A 24,062-nucleotide genomic window follows, 5' to 3' on the forward strand; every position below is an offset into this window, starting at 1 on the left:
TTCTAGGTTGTTGGTTGATAATGTAGACATTCCAAGTTCAATCGTGTTGAAGCATTTTAAATTAGGCTTTGTTGGCTTGAAAAGTAAAAACGGCTGCTACCATTTTTCTTCCTTTGCGGGTGCTAATTAAGAAGTCAACAAAGTGAACAAACCATGTGTTTTTCAATACCAAATGTTGTAATTTTTGCCAAGCATAATCTTCTTCCGTGTGCTAGCTCACATTACAAGAAGATAGATTTGAATAAACACCTCAGGTTAAGTTGAGTCAAATTAATTGCAGTTAGTTAATTTTTTTGCCAAACTCAGTCCTTTACGGGCCATGGATCAATGGGCCGGCCCACAAGTTTTTTTTTGAAAAAAAAAATGTTTAATCACATCAACAACATGTATCTTTAATTAGAAGTTAATTGACTGTTTTCTGCAGGCGAGAAGTTGACTATCATAGATCTCACAGATAACTTCTGCTAGGCACAATGATGTAGATTATCATGGTCTTAATTGTAGCTTAGAAAAATAATACCTGCAGTTCAAATTTGACATTAGATGCAAAAAACTCTGGATATTGCTCTACTCATAACAAGAAATAACTATGGATGGAACGTTTGTTTAACATGTTAGTTCAAACATCAACATTGATATCCAAATTCTAAACCACCACTTAAGGTTTAGGTGCCCACCTTCGAAGGAAAGGTTACTTAGATGTTCTTTATGTACTTTAGTACTGTTCTCCAATCAAAATTGTAGTTTCACTTCAGTAACATATGTTGGTCTTTAATGTAAATTTTTAATACACAGATTACCAAAGTAAAACTTTGAATTTTAATAGGAGAACAACACCAAAAACATGTAAAGAACTGCATTTAAATTTTGTTCAATTGGATAATCCATGCAAGTGCACACTACGTAGATCATAGACTGATGTATCCTTCACGAATTCATACCACTTTTTTCCTTCATTGGCCAGAGCAGCATTTTCAATGTAGCATACATTTCTAAAGCTTTAAGGTGTGTCTTATCATTGGATACAAATGAATGAACTTGATTACTAATCTCTATCCAGCTGCAACCCGGGACTCTTGCATCACACTTGTTCCCCATCATTCTTCGAACTCCTTCCACATCATACTAATGTCTATGGGAAGCATAAATGTTAGACATGACCGCATAGTTTACATTCTTCTCTGGTTCTTTGATGAACAGCTTTTCTGCAGCCCATTTAGCCATTCCTATATTTTCATGTAGATTGCAGGATCCAATGAATGCTCCTAATGTATTTGATTCAGCTTCCATTGGCATTGACCTCAAGAATTCAAAAGCCTCATTTATAAGACCTCGTCGTCCAAGAAGGTCAACAAGGCAGGTATACTGACCTGAATCAGGAACAATCTTATACACACTGGTCATCAAGTTAAAGTAGTGAAGTCCCTTAGTCACAAGGCCACAATGAGAACAAGCAGAGAAAACACCAAGAAAGGAAATTCGATCCGGAATTACTCCACAAGATAGCATCTTCTCAAACACTTCAATTGCTTCTTTGGCAAGACCATGGAATGCATATGCATTTATCAATGAAGTCCATGTAACAAGGTCAGGTTCTCTAGTTAATCTGAAGCATTTACATGCACTAGTGATACTACCACACTTGGAGTACGCACTAATCAAAGAGTTAGCAACAGATGAAAATTCTTGAAATGATGATTTAACTACAAAAACATGAGCTTCCATTGTTTCAGTAATGGCAGAAGCATAGCCGCATGAACTGATAATGCTGGTAATGGTCAGTTCATCGGGAAAAAACCCTTCGCGAAGCATCTCTCTGAGAAGCTTCATAACATCATTCCCTTCTCCACAATTCCCACACCCAACAATAATGGTGTTCCACGCCACAACATTTCGAATCACCATCCTATCAAATAGATTGCATGCATCAATTATATTTTCATTTTTCGCATACATGTTGATCAATGCACTAGCCACTAAAACATCTGAATCAAATGACTGTCTTAGAATAATACTGTGAACCTGTTTTCCAAAATCATAATATTCCAAGGTATCACATATACTAAGCAGGCTGCTAAAAGTGAACTCATCCCCATTTGCACCACCCAATCGCATCAAGTTGAACATGCCAAAAGCTTCTTCTGGTAACCAATTCAATGCATAGCAAGAAATCATCACATTCCACATAACCAAATCTCGACGTGGAACAACATGAAAAGCCCTTTTAGCATTCTCAACTAATCCACATTTTGCATATAAATCAACAAGAACACTCTCCACAAAACAATCCAAATCTAATCCGAATTTCACTGCAAAACAATGCAACTGGAAACCCATGGCAATATCATGAAACTTAACACAAACACCAATAAGACCATTAAAAGTTGTACCATCCGGAACCACTGTTTCCAACAACATCCTTTTAAAATAAGAAAAACACAGTTGTCGATTTGAGTAATTTTCAATTGCATTGCCACATCCAACAATACCGTGAATCAAAATATTCCATGACACCACATTTCTCAAAGGCAATTCCTTAAACAGTTTCTCCACATCTTCAGCTTCCATACACTTAAGATAAACACCCAAAATCTGATTTTGCAGGGACAGAACATGGCAAAATCCAAACTTTATCAAATGAGCATGTAGCTGTTTTCCTTCAGGGAGAAGGGCCCTTCTGGCAGAAACTTTGAGGGCATTGGCACAAAACAAGTGAACAATGTGAGGGTCCCTGAAATGGGTTTCTTCAGGAACGGGCACTGAAGCTCTGATTATGCTCCATGAATGGGTGCATTGAGTGACAAATGAACAAGGGGTTAGAGGGAAAAGAAGCTGCTTTTTGAAATGGAATTTGCAGAGCATAGGATGAGATCATAAGAAGCTAAACACAGTTAACACTTAGAATTTTTCATGTTAGAGATTTGGCCAAAGGTTTAACGGTTGATGTTTCAAATGTGGAGTCTAGACTCAAACAACAATGAAGTTGTCTAAGAAACAAGATTTGGTCTTTCAGAGTTGTGATTACTGGTGAGATAAAATGCTTACAGTTAAGTTAACAACCGTTATTGAGATTTGATTTCTTTTCATTACATTGAATATTATTCTAGACTTGGTTGGAACAAAACATAGTGGAATGAATATGTTTATATTTCTGTTTCTTTTTCCCCTTTTATAACAATTATTAAGCTTTTTTTTATTAATGTGATTGATTACATGAATAAACAAAGCTTAGTTCTATTATGTATATTGTAATTATGTTCATAAATAAATCATTAACTTCTAAATAATTCCTTAATAAAAAAAAGTAACTGAAATTTTCTTAATAGTTTTACTTATAAGTAAGATTAATTTGCAATGTAATTATTGTCCAAATCGAGTTTCTATCGATCTTCTTTTTACGTGTTGAAATAACCTAAATTGAATTTCATTTTTATTGAAATTAAAATGAGTTTAATTTCTATGTATTAAGATTTGTGAGTGTAATAAAAAATTATTAATATAATTTTTAAGGTAATTATTATAATATGTAATTAACTTATTATACATTCTGATAAAACAATATAGAAACTTCTTACTCTTAAAATATACAAATTATAAAGCTGAAATTTTATATTTATGATAAGAATATAATTTGGTTTTTAAACTATTTTATTTTATTAAAAATTAAATATTATTTTTTATATATATTATTTGACAGAGAATATGTTTAATATATTATAATTGTACCCAAAATAAAGGACATGAGTGTGAGAGGAGGCTAGTTTTCCTGACTTCCAGAAAAGAAAAGAAAAAGGGTAATTGAATCTAAATTTTCAGAGGCGGGCCAATTTTTATCCAACTGGTTGCCATCCCCATATATAATGCAAATAAAGACAGATGATAACTGATACGGAGAGAAAAATTATTGTAAGGTTTCAAAAATCTTGAATTGCTATAATTCATCAAACAATAAAATGAATGCTTGAAATCTTTAGAATCCTAATAAATTCTTTGTTTGTTATATATACAGTGACTTGAACATTGTTTTATACTCTTTAATATCATTGTGTTGATAAGAATGTGGGTCTACACTCTACACTACACCGTTCCAACACGCTATTATAAAATTATCACTGTATGCAGGTGAATAACAATTGAACTCATAAAAATAATTATGAAAGGTAAGGAAAAAATTCATATCTCATTAGATGGTGAATTCAATTTTTATAACCTATGTAATTTAAAAATTATGCTTGATGAATAATTTATAAGTATATGAATATATAAATCTTGAAGTTTGTCATATTTTTACATTTTAAGTTATCTTCGTATGAAGAGAAATAAAATTTTAAAAAAAGATAAATGAATAATAAATTGATATGAGATTCATATTTTTACATTTTATTTTAATTCAAAAAATTTATTTTAATTTACTTTTTTTTGTCTGTACTGAACGAATTCTTAAACTTCTCTATCAAAAAAATATAAAAATAACTATTGAGTAAAAAATTATATTTATATTGAAATTGTATTATATATATTTATAATAAATCTGTTGATGAAGTAATTGAGTTGACTTTAGTGATGAAGTTAACACTCACAAATTCCAAAGCCAAAAAACGACAAAGTTCCTTATGACACCGAAACGAGTGGAGCGCGTAACACCGTGCACAACCCCACCAACACAATAACACAGTAACATCAAAAGTACTGTGTAACTACCAACCTTAACCTATGTACACATAATCGAACTTCTTAATTTCACAACCTCCCCTCCCTCTCTCCCTTTTCGTGGAACCCATTTCCCATTTTCCCCTTTCCAAAAGGTACTTTTTTTTACATTCCCTAAACAAAAAAAATTGAAAGAACTGTTTGTTTATGCCATCAATTTTGATTCAAATGGGTTTTGGGTACTCTTCTGGGCCATGGTGTTTGCTCTGTTTTGTTGTGTCTGGTGATGAATCTGACTTCGTTCTTTTGTTGCTGCTGCATTCTTGTTGACTGTGTGGATTGGTTTGTTGAATGGAAAGTTTGTTTTTTGTTGAACTTTGTATGCTAATTGTGTTGTAACATGTGATTGGGATGATCATGAATTAGGTTAATGTGATTGGGATGATCATGAATTAGGTTAAGGCATTTGTGACTTTTTTGTAACAGTACTATAATCTATCATGTGTAATAAAGACTGTATGCAATTTGTTGTGATGTTATTTATTTCTCAAGATGAAGAAGGGCTTGGCTGTTTTACAACTGTGTAATTGATTGTTTCACTTTGTGTTGTATGCATGATTTTAAGTTGTCATTGATTTTATGGCCCTATGGGATATATAAGTTTGTTTCTAATGTGAAACATATTTGTATGTACTCTTCTTTGATTTGTTGTAGCAGAATGAATGCATAAAGTTTGGTGGCGACTGATCCTTTTTCGATCCCACATAACCAAAGAGAATGACAATATCACTGGTAGGTTTGATTATTTAACAGAAAAGGACTGCTGGAAAATGGGAGGTTGCTGTTGTTCTGCCAGGAAACCTCACCTGCATGGAACACCAGTGTATTACTATGTTAGTAGTTTTCTGTCCTCTCTTACTTGATTTGTAGCATATATGGTTGCTTATAAATTATAAGCATGAATGTAATAACCTTGCTATTAGTTCTTGCTATGAAGCCCTTAACCATTCTGAATAAAATAGATTAATTAATGATGGGAAATAGTGCGTGTAGTGTATTGATTCTAAGTGGTACTTCAGTACTTCTCAGTTCATCTATATTGTATTCTCCTTTAGTTCTTTTCCTTCTGCTAATAAATGAGCCCCCTTGTGACTTCAGACAACAACCAAAACAGGTAAAAAAAAAAGGTACTTACTGTTTCTGACAAACCAAAGAGAAATACTGAAAGAGCTTCAAACCCAGTATAATTTCTTCTCTTACTGTTTTTGTTAGTAAGTTTCATCCATAGGAACTTACATATTTTTTTGTTGTACCAATTGCAAAAGACTCGGATGGGTCCCTGCATCAAATCAAATAATAACAAGCAGGTCGGCCAAGAATACTCTCACTTGTTCCCCATCTTTCATGCAAATATATACTAAGTTACTTACAAAAAATCAAAACAGTTGCTATCAGTCACTCCATTAAACATGCTTACTAACTCCCGGAAAAAAAAAAAGTTGGTCCATTAAAATATGTGGTAGATTTAATTATAAATAATATTGAATATTGAAGGTTCATTAAGTACCAGATTTCATCTAGTAAGTTGTCCTCTTCAATAAAAACATTTAGGAATCTATTTACGTAATAAGTCAAGGGAAATCAAAGATAATATAATAGTTCAAGTTCAATCAAATGAATCTGTTACTACTCCAGTCCTCCTGCAATCTTAGTTTTTACTTCCAAACAGCTTCACCGCTCTATGCTTGTTATCACTGTCATATGAAGGGAAAATCAAACTATTTCATTGTCAACTTGCTGTTAAAATGCCTCAAAATGGCTGCTATTGGTGATCACCCATATCAACCACATGTGACCTCTGCAATATTTTATTTGCAAAAATCACTATTTTCATGTTGCATTAAGTCTCATATAATGGGTGTGATTATGACTAATTTTCTTAAATGCAGGCATGCATCAAAGTTGCTGCCAGATAATATATAGACTTTGCACCTGTTCTATTTTTATTTCCTCTTTCTTAATTTTCTCATAGATCAGTGAAGTGACAATCAGTAGTTAAATTTGACTAAATAGCTTACTCAAGACTGGGAAGCATATAGAAGGATAATCCTTGGTGTTATGTTGTCACTTAATTGAAAGATCAAAAAGTTTCCTTAGCAGCCATTGCTTGAAGGGATGACGGTGATGGAAGAAACTTGAGCAATGAACAATGTTATGGAATTGACAGAAATTTAGTTCATCATTCGCTCATGTTTGAAATGAATTTTGGAAAGCTGCACCTTGAAAGGTGGGGGAAGTTGTGATAGGATGCAAATTAATGAAAGATTAGTAAAGATCCATATCTTTTCTCCCTTTTTATTATTTAAATGAGTCCTGTTTCAATATTTCTTTTAATTTCTTACAAAGATTAATGGCAAGAAAGTGAAATAAAATCCACAGCTGCCTTCATATTGATAATTTCTAGGATTGGACTTGGCTATTGGTAATGGTATGTTGAGAAGAATGAGTATGAACAAGCAACTTCATTGTTATTTTGCAATTCGCAAAGAATTCTTAGGAGCTTAAACAAAAGTGTTCTACATGGACTCAATGCAATTTTTAACTCTTTCCATAGTATCCGTGGCTTCTTCTCTCTATAACCTTAAGTAAGAGAAATTCTGCAGCATTTCCCCATGTATGAATGGTTCCGTGGGAGATGTCAGATGTAAAGGTGGCTGAGTTTTAGTTTAACTTGATTGTTCTCATTGTTCTCTTTGAAATCAAGTTCTTCATGAAATGATGAAAAATAATATGCTTCCTTGTCAAGTGTTTTTGACGATGGCATAACATAATAACATATGATACAATATCTAAAATACTCCTGTTTTCAGTGCCCACCAACTTTAGAAGAGCGTGAGTCTTTAACATCTAATGATGGTAGGGCTATGTCCCTCACTACTGGATTGCTGGTAGGCTTGAACCTGGAAACTTCCACACCTGATACATACCAGTCCCCTCCCGCACCTCCACCTTATGATATGGTCCTGGGAGGTCCAGCATCAACAGATTCTGAATCAGGCAGAGTAACAGTTAGTGGTAGTAGCTTTGAAACATTAATTACATGCGATGATCTTGAAGAATCTGACTGTAAAGCTAAAGCTAATTCAGCACCTATATCTCCAAGCAAGGCTGAATTGTCAAAATCTAAAGAATTTCATGCATTAGTAACAGAAGAAGAGGACGGCTGTCCAATTTGTCTTGATGGTCCGTAGAAATTATCTTTTAAAGTCAGATTTTCCATGTTTCAGTTGAGGGATCAGGACCAATAAGTTCTGACTATCTCTGGAAACTGTCCTTTGATATTTTTCTTTTAAAATTTTTAATGCAGAATATGATGTTGAGAATCCTAAAACTCTGACAAAATGTGAACACCACTTTCACCTGTCTTGCATTCTTGAGTGGATGGAAAGAAGTGATTCCTGTCCTATATGCAATCAGGTTTGGCTTTCTTCATCAATTCCTTCTTAACTATATATAATGAAAAGAGGGTGGTTTACTTTTATGCATTTTGTTTTAATGAACTCCACCAGTTCCTACTAATTAATGTGTATTATTGGTTATTGTTGACAATAAGAATACCATCTTTCTTAGCATTTTTATCTTGTTTACCAATTATGCTGAGCTGTTGTGAAATACTTTTTCCTTCTGATGTTACAGGAGATGATATTTGACCAGACATTGAACTAGTTCTGTTGTTTAAAAAAGAAGAGCTTGCTAAATGCGTGAAAGATAGATGAAAACTAATTGTTTGATAGCTGGTTTGAAGATAGTACAAATTCATTTTCAATTCCTAGAGCATTTAAAAGCTCTTGTTTTAATGGACCCATTCATTGTGTGTACAATATGTGAGAAGAAGAATGAGAAGGTTTTGACAGAATGCTACACCACATTACATGTCTCTGAGTGCAATTTCTCATGTCAGAACTCACCTATTATCAAAGTGAAAGAGTGAAGCTTTTCTCAAGAAGAAACTCATGTTCCCAGAATGGCTTCCCCTCCTTCCCCACCCCCATGTCGCTTTGCTGCTCTCTCTCCATTTTCTTGTACAAATTTCTCAATATTTATTTGTTTTTCTATGTTATTTTCTGAGAGGAAAAAAAAATGCATACTGGTCTTGTAAATCAAGTCTGCTTTACATTTTGCCACATTTTCAATGTATATATCGTGGTGGATGTTGTTGGGGATCCCTTCTTTTGTTGTATACACTGGACCCCTTTGTTTTAAATTGAAATCTCTTCTGCTTGGTGGCAAAAAGGGGTTATTGTGAACATTGTTAATCAGTGTAGATTCTGCTGGTTTTGCTGTTTGACAGTGATCTCAAAATTTGTTGTTTTCCTATGGTGGAAGTTGGATGCTGTAGAAGAGTAAGCAAGAGCTATTACACATTCTACTATTCTGGTTTTTCCAGTTGTCTTTCTGTGCACATGTGTATGGATAGTTTGGCTTAGTCTAAAGTCTAAACTCCAAAAACTGCACGTGAGTGAGTGAATTAAACAAATAGCACAATAAGTTCAACATGTCAATGGTACCATTAATGCCTCCCTACCCTAATTTCCAAACTCAAATGTTGATTGTATCAAATCAAAGCCATACAGCATTTCCATTTAACCATTGATTATTGATAGAGACCTCTTTCCCTTGTTTAGTACTGTGAACTTCCCTACTCTGCCTACCTTTATTGACTATTGTAACATATGATAAAAGAAAACTGTTCTAAACAGAAGTGTAACGGATGATGGCAGTACTGGATGATCCATCATTGAAGTAATAAATGTTATGGTGTGTTTGATTGTGTTTTTTATTTTTGAGTTTTAAGAAATTATTTATAAAATAATTTTCAAAAAAAACAATTTAGAGTAGGAGTGGGTGAAGATGAGAAACAGTGCAAAAAAGAATGAGTAATACAAAACTAACATTAGGAAACTAAAAATGGTTTAATATGTTTGACTTGTAACATAACATATTTTTCACTTTAGTTCTTATAAAATCTTACGAGTACTTTTTAATTCCTATATTTTTCTTTGTTAGCAATATAGTTCTTGTGGTTAAATCGATTTTTTTTTATAAAAAAAAAGTATTTATCTTTATTAAAATTATGATTTAATAGGATTAAAGTCTTGAAAGTGCTCACAAAAATTTTCACATCCGCAACCCAAGTTAATAACGAGAACTGTATTGTTAACAGATGAAAATACAGGGACTAAAAGGTCTTGTAAAATTTTATAGGGACTAAAAGGTCTTGTAAAATTTTATAGGGACTAAAATGAAGAGATATTATTTTACATGAATTAAAAAACATATTAAACCAAAAGGTAAAATTACTTAGAAATGTATTTTTTATGTTAGAAACTGAAAAAAAAAAGCTTTAAGAAAGTTCTCTTATTAAAAACAAAAAAGTAATTTTTAGAAATAGGAATCGAGGACACCTTAGTAGTTGCTGGAATTATAAGCTCTAGCCCACATAGGAGTCGCAAATCTTGACAACCATGGGGTACAATAACTTGTTTTGATTGGCTAAGAAAATAAAATAAAAGACAAAAAAGTAGAGATTGTCAAAAATAAATCTCATGATGATGTTTTGATCATAAAATATTAAAACCTCATGATGACGTTTTGATCATAAAATTTTAATTGATTGATAAGCATGCCGAATAACAGCAATTTTTCTTCTTGGCTTTCTTCTTTAATGAGCATATATATTATCATTAAAACCATTTTTCCAAAATAATGTGGGGCAAAACTTTGAAAAAAATAAAATGACGAGTGAAATTCAAAGTCGTAATCAAACCCTTCAACTGTTAGCGAAGCTAGAATTAGCAGCCATAAAACAACTTTCAATGAATTTGTAGCAACTATGGGAAAACAAACAAATTTTACATACATAAGTCAAACCCTGAATTGATTGACTTCCCTACAAAAAATACATATAATTGTACTAACAATCTCTGAGTGGACCTCCTTGGAGTGGTTGGTTGAGTTGGACTTTGGTGGCAATAACTTACACCTAGTGAAAATTGCAAATAAAATTATTTTTTTAAAATAATATAACTAATTTTTTATACTCAATACTTTTAAATGCATTGAAAAGTTAAAATAGAATTACATATTCCAATTAAATTAAAATATTATTCATAATTTAATGTACATAACTTTATTATTTAAAAAAACAGTATATAATTATATATCTACCTTTTGGTACATAAAATATATAATTAATTACAATGTTTTATTGCAAATATTTTGTTTAAAAAGTATTAAATTTTACGTTAACTTAAAATTATAAAAAAAAGTATTTATGAACAATTTTTATTGACATAGAAACTATTATACGGTAAAAACAAAAATATAAGAAATACTCAAATTTTAAACAGTTCAAATATATAAAAAAAATATAAATTAAATTGAGTTAATGCATAAAATTCTAATTCGAATAAAAAATAACATATGGTAAATTGAAAATTTACACAATAGTACAAATGTACAATGCAATCTTTTACAATACATGGGAATATTCCATATTTGAAAAGCTCCAGAAGCTACAGGCTACAAGGTTGGGAGTACAAGGCCACTTTGTGTTTGTGCGGTTCATCAGGCTCAAACTCTAACATATTAACTATATAATTTTTTTTTTGCATGATATTGATGATATTAGTGTGAAATATTTTTTTTTAATTATGTTTTTTTATTTAAACTCAAATATAAGATCTTATTTAACAAAATTGAATCTAATATCAATCAAATTAATAATTTATTAATACTCTACAATGAAATTAACTTTTTTAAAAGAAGTTAAAAGAGATAACTTTGGTGGAAATCACCAAAGCTCCAGAGAAGCACACAACAATAAATGAAGAAAGGTTGCAGATTAGGAAAAAAAATTCTTATCATGTTGCGAAATTTTATTTGTCAATATTCTTTTATTAATATCTATTGAGAATTTTGTTTATCACTTTAATGATGTCTTTGTCTTTAGCTACAAAATTAAAATATAAAACTTACTTAAAAAATTAAAGTTTAATTTTGCTTAAATTAACATAATATAAATAGAAAAATAGATATATGACATGACTAGACGGTGTATTACACTAATTAATTAGTATAAGTTTCGGCTAGTTATTTTGGCGTTCAATTTATTTTAATAATTTCTGAAAAATAGTTTTAAATAAGAAAAAAATTATACACTGATAATATAAAAAATTTATATCATCAATCCGTCATAAATTTATATCTTTGGGTTTAACATGCTTGTCAATTCTTTCACTTGTTTCTTTCCCATATTTTAATGGTCCCCTTTCCCTCTGCGTGCTATTATTTTATCCTTTTTTTACTTATAAATAAAAAACTAGATATTTCATTTCATAAAAAGAAGTGTTATTTTTTTCCTCAAAAAGCCTTATTTTAATTATTTTTTCCATTCCTACGTTGAAAATAGATAACTTGATGAGTGGACTTCAGAGCATTTGTCTGCCACCACCGTTTCACTCCAATTTGTCTTCTTCCCAAATCACCCTCTTCTCTGCATTTTCCTTCACCCCTTGCCTTTTTATTTCTTTGTTTTTTTATTTTTTAAGTTTTATTCCAATAAGGTTTATGTTATAATTTTCATGCATTGTCGGATTCAGCTTTTCAAATGGCAAAATATCATTATTTAAACCAAACATTCACGTATACGCGACTCTCTTTAAATTAATTGAACGCTCTGAAATGTTAATTATTCTGAAACATTACGTAATAAATATTGCTCAATGATGAAGTTTGGCGCAATTGACAATTAATTAAATCCTTTAAATTTTCTGATTATGGTTTACCTTTTTATCGTGAATTTGAAAAAGATATTTAAAAATAAAATTCACATTTATAATCTTTATATCAAAAGAGAATTAATCTTTCCACTTTTAAGTTATAGAAAATATCCTTATTAAAAAAAAAAAAGAAAGCATCATCATATATTAAATATCAAGTTACTAAAAATAACTAAACAATCCGAATCAGCTAGTGTGTCTAAAAAGTATTGGTTATCAAGAAACAGCTAAATTGTTAATGAAGATTTATTAGTTGCCCCATAAAAGGAGACTTTAATTTAATCTTCCTATTAATCATGATTATCTCAATGCATGACATGATGACATTATGGGCCTTAAGACATGCAATTCCATTTCCTCCATAAAACAAAACAATGTCCTTGTCTCTTTTCTTCCTTCTCATTCTCATTTTCTCTTCTTCCACTTCCTCAAGCACCACCATAATCCTCCAAGGCAATACCACTCTCAAGAGCCCCAACAACACCTTCCAATTGGGCCTCTTCTCCTTCTCCTTTTCCTTCTACCTCGCCATCCGCCACACCTCCCTCCCCTTCCCCAACACCACCTGGGTCGCCAACCGCCTCCACCCTTCCCCAACCCAAACCGGTTCAATCCTCCACTTAACCCAAACCGGTTCATTGATCCTAACCCACTCCAACACCACTCTCTGGAGCACCGCCCCCACCTTCAACACCTCATCAAACCTCTCCCTCAAGCTTCTCGACTCCGGTAACCTAATCCTCTCTGCCCCCAACGGCCTCGTTCTATGGCAGAGCTTCGATTCCCCCACCGACACGTGGCTCCCCGGCATGAACCTAACTCGCTTCAACTCTCTTACCTCCTGGCGAACCCAAACCGACCCGACTCCAGGACTCTACTCTCTGCGGCTAAAGCCACCGTTCTTTGGCGAATTCGAGCTCGTCTTTAACGACACCGTTTCTTACTGGTCCACCGGAAACTGGACCGACGGAAAATTCCTCAACATCCCCGAAATGTCCATCCCTTACTTATACAGCTTCCACTTTCTCTCCCCTTTCTCCCCCGCCGCGGAGTTTGGATTCTCCGAACGCGCGTCGGAGACCGGAACCCAACCTCCGACGATGTTCCGTGTGGAGCCGTTCGGACAAATCCGGCAGTACACGTGGAACAACCAAGCAGGCTCCTGGAAAATGTTTTGGTCCATGCCCGAACCCGTTTGCCAGGTTCGCGGACTCTGCGGAAGGTTCGGAGTTTGCATTGGAGAAACTTCGAAGCTGTGTGAGTGTGTCAGTGGGTTTGAGCCTCTGGATGGTGATGGGTGGGGTTCTGGTGATTATTCGAAAGGGTGTTACCGTGGGGACGCGGGGTGTGATGGGAGTGATGGGTTTCGAGATCTGGGGGATGTGAGGTTTGGGTTTGGGAATGTGAGTTTGATCAAGGGGAAATCTAGAAGCTTTTGTGAGGGGGAGTGTTTGAGGGATTGTGGGTGTGTTGGGTTGAGTTTTGACGAAGGGAGTGGGGTGTGTAGGAATTTTTATGGGTTGCTTTCGGATTTTCAGAATTTGACTGGTGGTGGTGAAAGTGGGGGTTTTTATGTTAGGGTTCCAAAGGGGGGATCTGGTGGGAGGAAGAAGGTGTTTGATAGGAAGGTTTTGAGTGGGGTTGTGATTGGAGTTGTTGTGGTTTTGGGGGTGGTGGTGATGGCTTTGTTGGTGATGGTGAAGAAGAAGAGGGGTGGTGGAAGAAAGGGGTTGGAGGAGGAGGAGGAAGATGGGTTTGTGCCTGTGTTGAATTTGAAGGTGTTTTCTTACAAGGAGCTTCAGTTGGCGACGCGCGGGTTTTCGGAGAAGGTTGGGCATGGAGGGTTTGGGACTGTGTTTCAAGGGGAGTTGAGTGATGCTTCGGTTGTGGCGGTGAAGAGGTTGGAGAGGCCGGGGGGTGGGGAGAAGGAGTTCAGGGCTGAGGTGTCCACAATTGGGAACATTCAGCATGTGAATCTTGTGAGGCTGAGAGGGTTTTGCTCTGAGAATTCTCATAGGCTTTTGGTTTATGAGTATATGCAGAACGGTGCCCTTAATGTTTATTTGAGAAAGGAAGGGCCTTGTTTGAGTTGGGATGTTAGGTTTAGGGTTGCTGTTGGGACTGCTAAGGGGATTGCTTATTTACATGAGGAGTGTAGGTGTTGCATCATACATTGTGATATCAAGCCCGAGAACATTCTTTTGGATGGGGATTTCACTGCCAAGGTTTCGGATTTCGGGCTGGCAAAGCTCATCGGGAGAGACTTCAGCAGGGTGTTGGTGACCATGAGGGGGACGTGGGGGTATGTTGCGCCAGAGTGGATTTCCGGAGTGGCGATTACCACCAAGGCGGATGTTTACAGCTATGGAATGACGTTGCTGGAGCTAATTGGCGGTCGGAGGAATGTGGAGGCGCCTCTGTCTGCTGGAGGAGGAGGAGGTGGTGGAGAGAGTGGTGATGAGATGGGAGGGAAGTGGTTCTTCCCGCCATGGGCCGCGCAGAGGATAATCGAGGGGAATGTGAGTGATGTGATGGATAAGAGGCTTGGGAATGCGTATAACATTGAGGAGGCTAGGAGGGTTGCTTTGGTTGCAGTTTGGTGCATTCAAGATGATGAGGCAATGAGACCTACAATGGGTATGGTGGTGAAGATGTTGGAAGGGTTGGTGGAGGTGAGTGTTCCTCCACCACCCAAGTTGCTTCAAGCGCTGGTTACTGGGGATTCCTTTCATGGGGTGAAGGCTGATTCAGGCAATGGTGCGTCGTCTACTGGTGGAAGCTTATCTGATGGCGACTTGGAAGTGTCAACTGCTGATTCTGAATCATATACAGGGAATGTTTTTTCTCCTTTGGATGTGAATGTCAATGTTAGTGTTCGATAACAAAGTTCTGGGATTATCCAGATTATAGAGATGTAACTTAGTAAGCACCCCTTCTCTCCCCTTTTTTTTCTCTCCAAGGAGAGGATGGGGAAAAACAAGTAACATTTGATGTGGATGTAAATTAGTTGCCTTCAGGATGTTGGAACTTGGAAGAGTGGTTTACTGAGCTTCTTAATTCAAATATTCTTCTTCCAAATGAATGAAATATTAACTTTATATATACGTGTGTGTTTAACATGTTTATTTTTAACTTGTAATGTAATTACGACAAAAGCAATGACAATGATTCAATTTTGATCCCACCTCACTGATAAGAGTAAAAGAAATATTTGAACAAAAAATTGAAGTGGTTTTGTTAAAAAATCGTTTTGCATTGTAAAATTGTCCAAATCTATTAGCTGCTTTACTACCCCAGTTGCGTGCTACAGCAGTGGATTTTGCAATAAAATAAGCTTGACTTGTTACAAGCTGTGTAATATAAGTTGCAAGTTATGTGGTATTGGAATCGGTAACAACTAATATGGTTTCTCAGAATCAACTATACAAAGAACAGCGTCCATCATCCTGTTTTATCATTTACAGCGCCTTGAATTGTCATCATGTTAGGTCTGAATTATCAAATGCATGTTGTTTTTGCGATTGATTATATTATTAATCAATAATCACTAGCCAATTTGTGGCATCCCAGTTGGTGTCTGAAAATGTTCCCATAATTAGAAACTCAACGCATAAGCATTTTTTTCTTTTTTGGCAAACTATCTCTCTAATTATCCAGCACTTTGGTATTTGTTTTCGTGGGTGCTGCCTTTTTGGTTGTCATTGGTCATTGGTGTTATTCCTTTATTAAAAATAACTTCAATTTCTTATAATATTTTGTGATTTAATAGCTTTTCACTCACTGCCGGACAGCTATTTGCTTTGAATGTATTACATTTTGACATTCTAGAAGAATTAGACCAGAAAGGTCAAGTACTATTTTGTATTGGATTTGTTTTTTCCACGCTTCCTTTTATAGTTAACAAGAAAATTTACCTGAGAAGAACCATGCACCCTCCTTTTCATGCCATAGCAAAATCACAGCAAGCACGTTTGCTGTTAAAGATGGGAAAGAAAAATGCAATTCTAGCTTAGATGTGGAATACTAGTTATTGCTGACTGAAGGTATCTCTAGTTGGTGACAGCTGACAAAGAAATAAAATCTTTCTAAGGTTGTTTACCTGATACTTAACTGAATAATTCTTTTTTTCCTTTGATGTTACAGAGTATTATTTGACCAACCAATGAATTAGTTACTTAGTTTTATAATTACATTTTTCTAAATGGTGGCTGATGGGAGGAGTTCATTGTTGTTTAAATGGTTACATTGATGGTACTGCTGCCCTTCTTTTATTTATTGTTTTAATTCATTAACTTGTTAAATGTTTTATATTTCATTTTTTGTTTACCTTGCATTTACAGTCATTGTTTTTGTGGATCCCTCTCTGATGTAATTAATGCATTTTCTGATCAATGATAGAAGTATTAATTGTAAAAAAAAAAAAAAAATCTTTGGCTAATTATGAGGAAAATGAGGTTTGACTAGATGCTACCGCATGTTGCTTCTCTTGTTGACTGAAAATTTTTGTTCGGTTGTGACCTTTTCTGTATAGTGTGTAGTTTTGATGCTCACTCTCTCTCTACAAATTTCTCAATATTTTTTTGTTTGTGTTCTTTTTGTAAAACAGAAAATGGATACCGTCTTGTAAATTACAGCTGCAGTTACATTTTCAGTGCAAGTATATATTATTGCTAGTAAAATCCTGCCTATATTCTCAGAGGATAAGAAAACAAAGATAATGCTTATAAGAAAATAAAAAATAAAAAACAAAGATAATAATTATTGCCAAAAAAGACACGCGGGAATTGGGAAAGGAAGAATTAAGGACACTTGTTAAAGAATTTAATATCAAAGTATTAAAAAGTAAAAAGATAAATACATAGATAATTTTTTTAAAAAAATACTTTTAATTAGCAAGCTTTTCTTAAACACAAAATGAGGCACACAAAGCAAGAAGGCATGCATCTTATACTGGGCTGAATCATGCACATGGGGCTCTTGGGTGGGAAACGGGTTAAATAGGTTATACCTTAAACATTAACAAAAAAAAAACAATGACTTTGCCTTAAACGATTAAAACGAGTTAATTTAAATATGTTTTTCTTACATGAAGCTGCTGAGCTGGGGTTAGACTCAATAAATAAATAAAGCTAAACCGTCTAACTTTTGTTAAACTTATAAATTAGTTGAATAAGTCATAAATTAGCTAAGAATCTGAAATGCCTTAGACTCTTAGAGTATGTTTAAAAATGAAGGAACAGTCAAGGATGGAATTTCACGGTCTAGTTTCACTTTAGCAAGAAAGAAAAGATTAAAAAAAATGTGGGCCTATATATTTTATCATCCTATCAAAAGTGAAAAATGAATAGAGGAGAAAACTAACATTTGAGTGGCTAGTAATTTAAACTTTTTAATCATATTACATGGGCTCAATTTTAGTCTATGCAAATAAAATAGCATCTATGGCGAGAAGAATTTTCCGTTAATTAATATTTTACTTTTTTAGGAGATTAATCTTGTGACTTTCATTTGTTACTTTTAACACAAAAATATAGGAGGAAAGGTGATGTTTTGATAATGAAATAAAAAAAAACTATTTTATCTTTATTTTACATACTTTTTTATTATTTATTAAGGATATTTATGTCATATATATATATATATTCCTTTCACTTTTCACTTTATATACGTCGACGCAATCTAAAAAATCATCTCATTTTATGCTCTCTTTCTTTCTTCTATTCTCGTCTCTTTTCTAAATCAAATATATCACTTACCCATGTTAAGTTTTTGTTTCGAGACTTAAGGTCTGTTTATTTAACTTTTAAAAAAAAATTGGTATACAGATTTTTGAATTTTTAAACAGATTTTTTTTATTAAAAAAAATAGTTTAAGCTTGGATGTTAAAAATGTCATGACATTTAAAACAAATCAATTTTAATTTCCTCAATGGCACCGACATAGAAGAGGCACATGAAAGAGAGAACATGTTCCCATTCATAATACTTCTTAGAGTCCTCAGCTCCGGCAGCTATAATTGAAACTGTTGCTATAGACTACTCTGCAATTCTGAATATCTAAAATATGTAAGCTCTAAAATGACGTAATAAGAATAAGGAAAAAAAATATAAGTATGGTTTTTGGTGATTACGAATATCTTTGTTGGCCATGTTGGATGTGTACTGTTTGTCTACTCTTAATTGGCAGTTACAAATTGCAATCCCTTTTCAAATCTCCTCCACTTTTAGAATTGCATGTAAACATTTTTTGTTTAACTGTCAAATTACAGATCCCCACACAAAAATATGTGACTTGCAGTTGTCTACATATTTCTTACTAATTATTCCTAACAGCAATTTTAACGGCTTTTTGTTAAATAATTTTCTCCTTTTTTTCAAACTAAAACTTTATTATTTTACATTTTTGTGTACTTATTCATGTTTATTTGAGATTAAATAATTTACAAAATTTACTGATAATCAATCAAACCAACTTAAACATAAGTATAATTATAAAAATCAGATCAACCATTGACCTCTGGTACCTTGATAGGTCTCATTAAGGTGTAAAATTAAAAATACAAACAATTCAATTTGGCTGAGTCGAGTTTGGCAAAATCAAGTGACCTAGATCAAGTTGGTCCACTTTGACTTGGTTGAATAGTTTTTTTAAAAAATTTATAATTCATAAAACATGTTAAATTGTTAATAGTTGATTATTGAATAATATATAATATTTTTTTTAAACCTGGATAACAATATATAATAGCTATTTATTATCATATTAATAATTTATTATTTAATATTTACATGTTTTATACATTTTCACCAAACTCATTTATGGTCATATGTTAACTTTGGTATTTAGTAATGAAAAATAAGAGTTTTCTTAATTATTTAATGATTCACAAAATAAATTATAATAATAAATGATTATATAATAATTATAATTTAATTATGACAATAAATTTAATTTTAGAGTATACAAATTATAATTTGAGGTGAGTATATTTTATTAGATATATTATATATATTTATTAAATAAATTAATATATATATATATATATATATATATATATATATATATATATATATATATATATATATATATATCAACTCAACTAGGATAATTAAGTGATCACCAATTAGACCTCTAATTCAATATTTTGACTAAGTCAAAGACGGGGACGGTTTTCATAACACCTAGTTTGAGACTCAATTTGGTAATTAATTCTTTAAACTTGATCTATAAACTAAATGAGTTAACTTGAGTTAAAATTGATCCTGCTACAAGCTAAACTTAAACTATATAAAACTCAACTAAATATAAATATATTATTTTAGATTTATTTATTCCTAAAAAACTAATTAGAAAATAAAATTGTAATTACACAAATAAAAACTCTCTCGCACAAACATATTAAATAATATATTTATATTATTAAGTTCATGTAATTAACTTTTTAATTAATTTTATTTTGTACAAAATAAATAAAAATATATAAAATAATTATAATTTTATATCAAATTGAGCTAACAAACTAAACTCAAGTCAAACTGTGAGTTGAACCAATACTTATCAAATTGAGTCGGGCTGAAACAATTTCAATTCATTTTTCAGTCCTAATTACAATTACAAAAATATTCAGTTGGCTATACCAATGAAACTATAAAATGCAACCAAATGACGCAAAATTTGTCGATTGATCCACGGGTAGGGTGAGAGTTCCACCAAATTTGGTGATTTTCAACTAATATCAACCTATCAGATATATGGTATTGAAAAGATACTACCAGAAAAAGAAAAACTGTCGTTGACATTGCTCATAAAATAATATCTCATACTTATAAATTTTGTTTTGGCAAAATAAGCAATATTTATTTGGTAAGAAACATTATTAGAAGTGGACTCTACTTAAATAAAGTATAAACTCTAAAATCTATAACTTCAAGGACAAAGACATTATCTTAAAAAAGAGAGAGAAAAAAAGGAAAAGGCTGTTGAAATCAAGACATCTCTTTTCTTTATTTAGTTTCTAGGAATGAAAGTAAAAAAGTGAGGAAAGAAAACAAGAAAATAGAAGTTATTTGGTTGAGAAAAAATCAAATGAAATAGAAGGTAAATATTTAAATTGAAGTTGATTAATAAGTAAGAAAATAAAATAAAATAAAATAAATATTAAATAAAAACACATTATTATTATTATTTAATTGTCATTATTAATAATATATAACACAACTGACAACTCAAATATTTCTCTCAAAAAACACAACTCAAATATAATACAACACACAGGCAGCGTGGAAAGCTCTGATAATCAATTATGGGATAACATAATGGACTATTTTGTTTAAACAAAAAACAAACTAAAACTGTGATAAAACCTTTTATGAGTTTCTTAAAAAAAGTATAAAATCATTTCTTAAGAAAAATATAGACAAACACATTAAAAAACATAAACTAATTTTTTTATTAAAAAACAATTTTTAAAATAAACTTAAACAAACGAACCCAATAGATTATGGGAACCTTGTGTAGTTAATTTTCACATTTTTTCGGTGTAGATAACTTTCGTGGGCCCCTTCTATTTCTTAAAAAAAATCTCATTCATTTGCTTCCTGCCAAATAACAAGCGTTCATCTAAGAATAAGAAAAAGTTATTAGTCTAAATAGTATTGAATTTAGTCCCCTTAAAAAAAGTCTGGTTAAATCTTGTGTGAATGAACAAAAATATAATTGGGAGAAGAAATTTAATAAAGGTAGCTACCCAAGTTTTTTTTTGAAAATTAACTATAAAAAAATTGATAAATATTTTGTATCAATCATATAACATAATGATTAAAAAACAGCCAACATTAATTTATTTATGAGAAAAATGGCTATATACTTTTAGTGTAAAATAGTTTTATACTGCTATCTAATTAAAAATTATCATTTAGAATAAGTTTGTTGACTTTTATAAAATTATGTTAAAAGTCACATCAATAAAAATTTATAATTGGATAACAATGTAAAATTATATTATATTTATTATAGTTAAACTTTTTATTTATACTTTTTTTTTTCTCCCCTCTCTTTTCACTATACCAAACACACTCATTAGGTATAATATTAAAACTCAATAATTACATTAAATTACATCATTCTATATTTATCTCTAACCATATTACATAATATTCTCGTAATATGCTAAATTCAATATTGATGGATATTTCATCTAATTTTGCTTTTACCATTATTTCTTGGCATTTTTTCACCAATTGGGAGGTTCAAAGAAGGCATTGTTAGTTTGTATTCACAACTTGGTTGCAAGTCTAGAATTATATAAGACAATAGAGCAAGTTGGAGGGGAGTTTAACTATTCATAGCCTTGCTTTGCTAAAAACAAGGCAATTTGGGATGAGTTTAAAAGAGGCAACTAAAAAAAGCTCAACCTCATTGTCGTTAGGGTTGGAGAAACTCATAGATAACCCACATTTTCGTGGCTGAAATTTATTAATTACTCGGATGAAAAATTTGTTCTTATCTAAATAATATTTTTAAATTAATTTCTTAATTCATTTATTAATTAACTGATTGAAATAAAAAAAATACTTAGATATATCATGTCGTTCTTATCTCACATTTATTACCATGATGTAGATAATTCAAATATAGGTTATCAAACATAGGAGTTTAAGTATATTGGTAAAACTTTTATAAATTCAACTCGTAGAAATTCCTATAAACTTGTAAGAATTTACAAATAAAAAATGTAATATCAAAAAACTTATTAATGACATATACATTTCAAAAAAACACTCTTACCACAATAATAATTTAATATTTTAACTGCATACTAAAGTCAAATAATAAATCACAATAACAATAAAGTGTAACAGTACATTAATACTAAATAATATAAAGATATATAAATTCATAAAATCATAAGTTATTAAAATAAAAACATTTTAAAAATAGTTAATTTATTCAAATTGTTTGAGTGACAATAAAATATTGTGGTTGTGAACATCTTTATTTATTTTCTTTCTTTCTCTATATCTATTTTAGCTCTTTGATGATTGATGAAGACAAGCCCCAACAAGCTTATAGCAACAACGACAAACCTTTGACAAGAACTCATTATTACTATAAGGATTTTTGTTATGATGATTAGGTTTATTATGAACATGTGTGTCATTGATTCTCTATAAAATTGATCGAGATCAATTATAACCAATTATTTTCAGGCTAGTTGCATTTCTAATCCAACACATTGCTTGGACCAATGAGATTTTTTATTTATAGTCGAACCGATTGGTGAGTCTGAACCAATTTTGATAACACGGAAAAATTAATTTAATAAAAGTTTGTGATTATAGTTTGACTATTGTTTATACCTGCCAGAGGGAATTGTTGTGGATGATTCCAACTCCACAATAATGCAAAAAAAAAACTTTGTATATACTAATTTATTACTTAATTATTTGTAATATAATTTATTAAAATTGAAAATAATTCAAATTAACTACAATATTACAAAACTATATATATGTATTTAACCTTATACATATTTTCACCTAAAAATATATTTTCTATTATTTATATTGGTCAAAGAACATTGGTTGAACTTTTACTGTCAATAAAGGACATTTTGGTTATTTTACATAAGAATTTCAAATAATTCCAAAAAAAATCTCAAAATTACATTTAATAATTTAAATATCATTTTAAGCTAATTGATTTTTTCCACTTTTTCTTACTTTTATGAATGTTGGCCTAATATAGTATTTTAAAGATAATTTGATCATTTTTTTTCCTCGGTCCAGATTTTTTTGTTTGAAATAAATCACAATTAAGAATTATTCTAAACTAATTTTATCCCTCAGAATTTTGAGATTCCTGTCCAATTTTCCACAAATAAATGCAAGATAGATAAATAAACAAAACAATAATTAAAAATGAGGGTATTACACAAAAGACACTTTACTTGAGTGAATATATATATATATATATATATATATATATATATATATATATATATATATATAATTCTTACATTGATATTGATTGTATTTATAAGAACATTTCTAATTGTGTTCATATAAACAATATATTAATTTATGTCGTCTTAATTTTAATCAACTCAACTAATTTGCTCTCTAATAGATATTTTATTAAAAAATTGTTTAATTTATAAATATTTTATTTTTCTCCTATCTTTACTATAAAATTAAGTAACTCATCAGAAATAATTATTTATATAAGTAAGAGTTAAAAATGGACTCACTTCCTTGATTTGAAACTCAAGGCCCTAAATCTTGGTCGGGGTTATGAAACCAAATAAACAGGAATATAAAATAAACAAGATATAGAGGTTGGAAAAAATTGGTCCAAAACGGAGTAATTTATTTAGGAAGTAAAACAACTTTACAATTCCTATTTGAAAGGAACATGTTTGGTGTAGATTGAAAAGTTTTTGTTCTCGTAAAATCCCGTTAAACTAATCAAGGTACGTATTACCTTAAACTACCTTAGGAGTTCTAAGCATGCCAAAGAGATTAAAGAAAAAAGGACAAAATGAAGTTTGGTATAAGTGCTAATATGATATTT

General features: G+C 31.5%; 2 protein-coding genes and 1 pseudogene across 3 annotated transcripts; 2 read left to right on the forward strand and 1 right to left on the reverse strand.

Annotated features, from left to right (window-relative positions):
- Positions 1-677: 677 nt before the first annotated feature.
- Positions 678-2,997, reverse strand: LOC100817077 (pentatricopeptide repeat-containing protein At2g46050, mitochondrial-like; annotated as a pseudogene).
- A 1,658-nt stretch (positions 2,998-4,655) lies between these two features.
- LOC100804435 (probable E3 ubiquitin-protein ligase RHB1A) lies at positions 4,656-8,996 on the forward strand. Of its 2 annotated transcripts, none has more exons than XM_006598890.4 (5): positions 4,656-4,805; positions 5,365-5,543; positions 7,521-7,893; positions 8,018-8,127; positions 8,347-8,996. In XM_006598890.4, exons 2-5 carry the CDS (start codon positions 5,373-5,375, stop codon positions 8,374-8,376), a joined length of 684 nt encoding a protein of 227 aa, XP_006598953.1. In that variant the 5' UTR covers positions 4,656-4,805; positions 5,365-5,372; the 3' UTR covers positions 8,377-8,996. The 2 variants fall into 2 exon arrangements, with proteins under 2 accessions (XP_006598953.1, XP_003548668.1); XM_003548620.5 differs by having other exon boundaries at positions 4,660-4,805; positions 5,368-5,543.
- Positions 8,997-13,300: 4,304 nt separating this feature from the next.
- On the forward strand, positions 13,301-15,373 carry LOC100305434 (receptor-like protein kinase). Its single transcript, NM_001248416.1, has one exon. It carries the CDS (start codon positions 13,301-13,303, stop codon positions 15,371-15,373), a length of 2,073 nt encoding a protein of 690 aa, NP_001235345.1.
- The last annotated feature ends 8,689 nt before the right edge of the window (positions 15,374-24,062 follow it).

The sequence above is a fragment of the Glycine max genome, chromosome 16 (assembly GCF_000004515.6).
Source record: "Glycine max cultivar Williams 82 chromosome 16, Glycine_max_v4.0, whole genome shotgun sequence".
Taxonomy (NCBI): domain Eukaryota; kingdom Viridiplantae; phylum Streptophyta; class Magnoliopsida; order Fabales; family Fabaceae; genus Glycine; species Glycine max.

Excerpts from the sequence above, each read along its gene's own strand:
- LOC100305434 (NM_001248416.1), top strand. The coding sequence starts at position 13,301 with ATGAACCTAACTCGCTTCAACTCTCTTACCTCCTGGCGAACCCAAACC.
- LOC100804435 (XM_006598890.4), top strand. The coding sequence starts at position 5,373 with ATGCATAAAGTTTGGTGGCGACTGATCCTTTTTCGATCCCACATAACC. Across the intron at positions 5,544-7,520 it reads GAACACCAGTGTATTACTAT|TGCCCACCAACTTTAGAAGA; the intron begins GTTAGTAGTTTT and ends TCCTGTTTTCAG. Across the intron at positions 8,128-8,346 it reads CCTGTCCTATATGCAATCAG|GAGATGATATTTGACCAGAC; the intron begins GTTTGGCTTTCT and ends CTGATGTTACAG.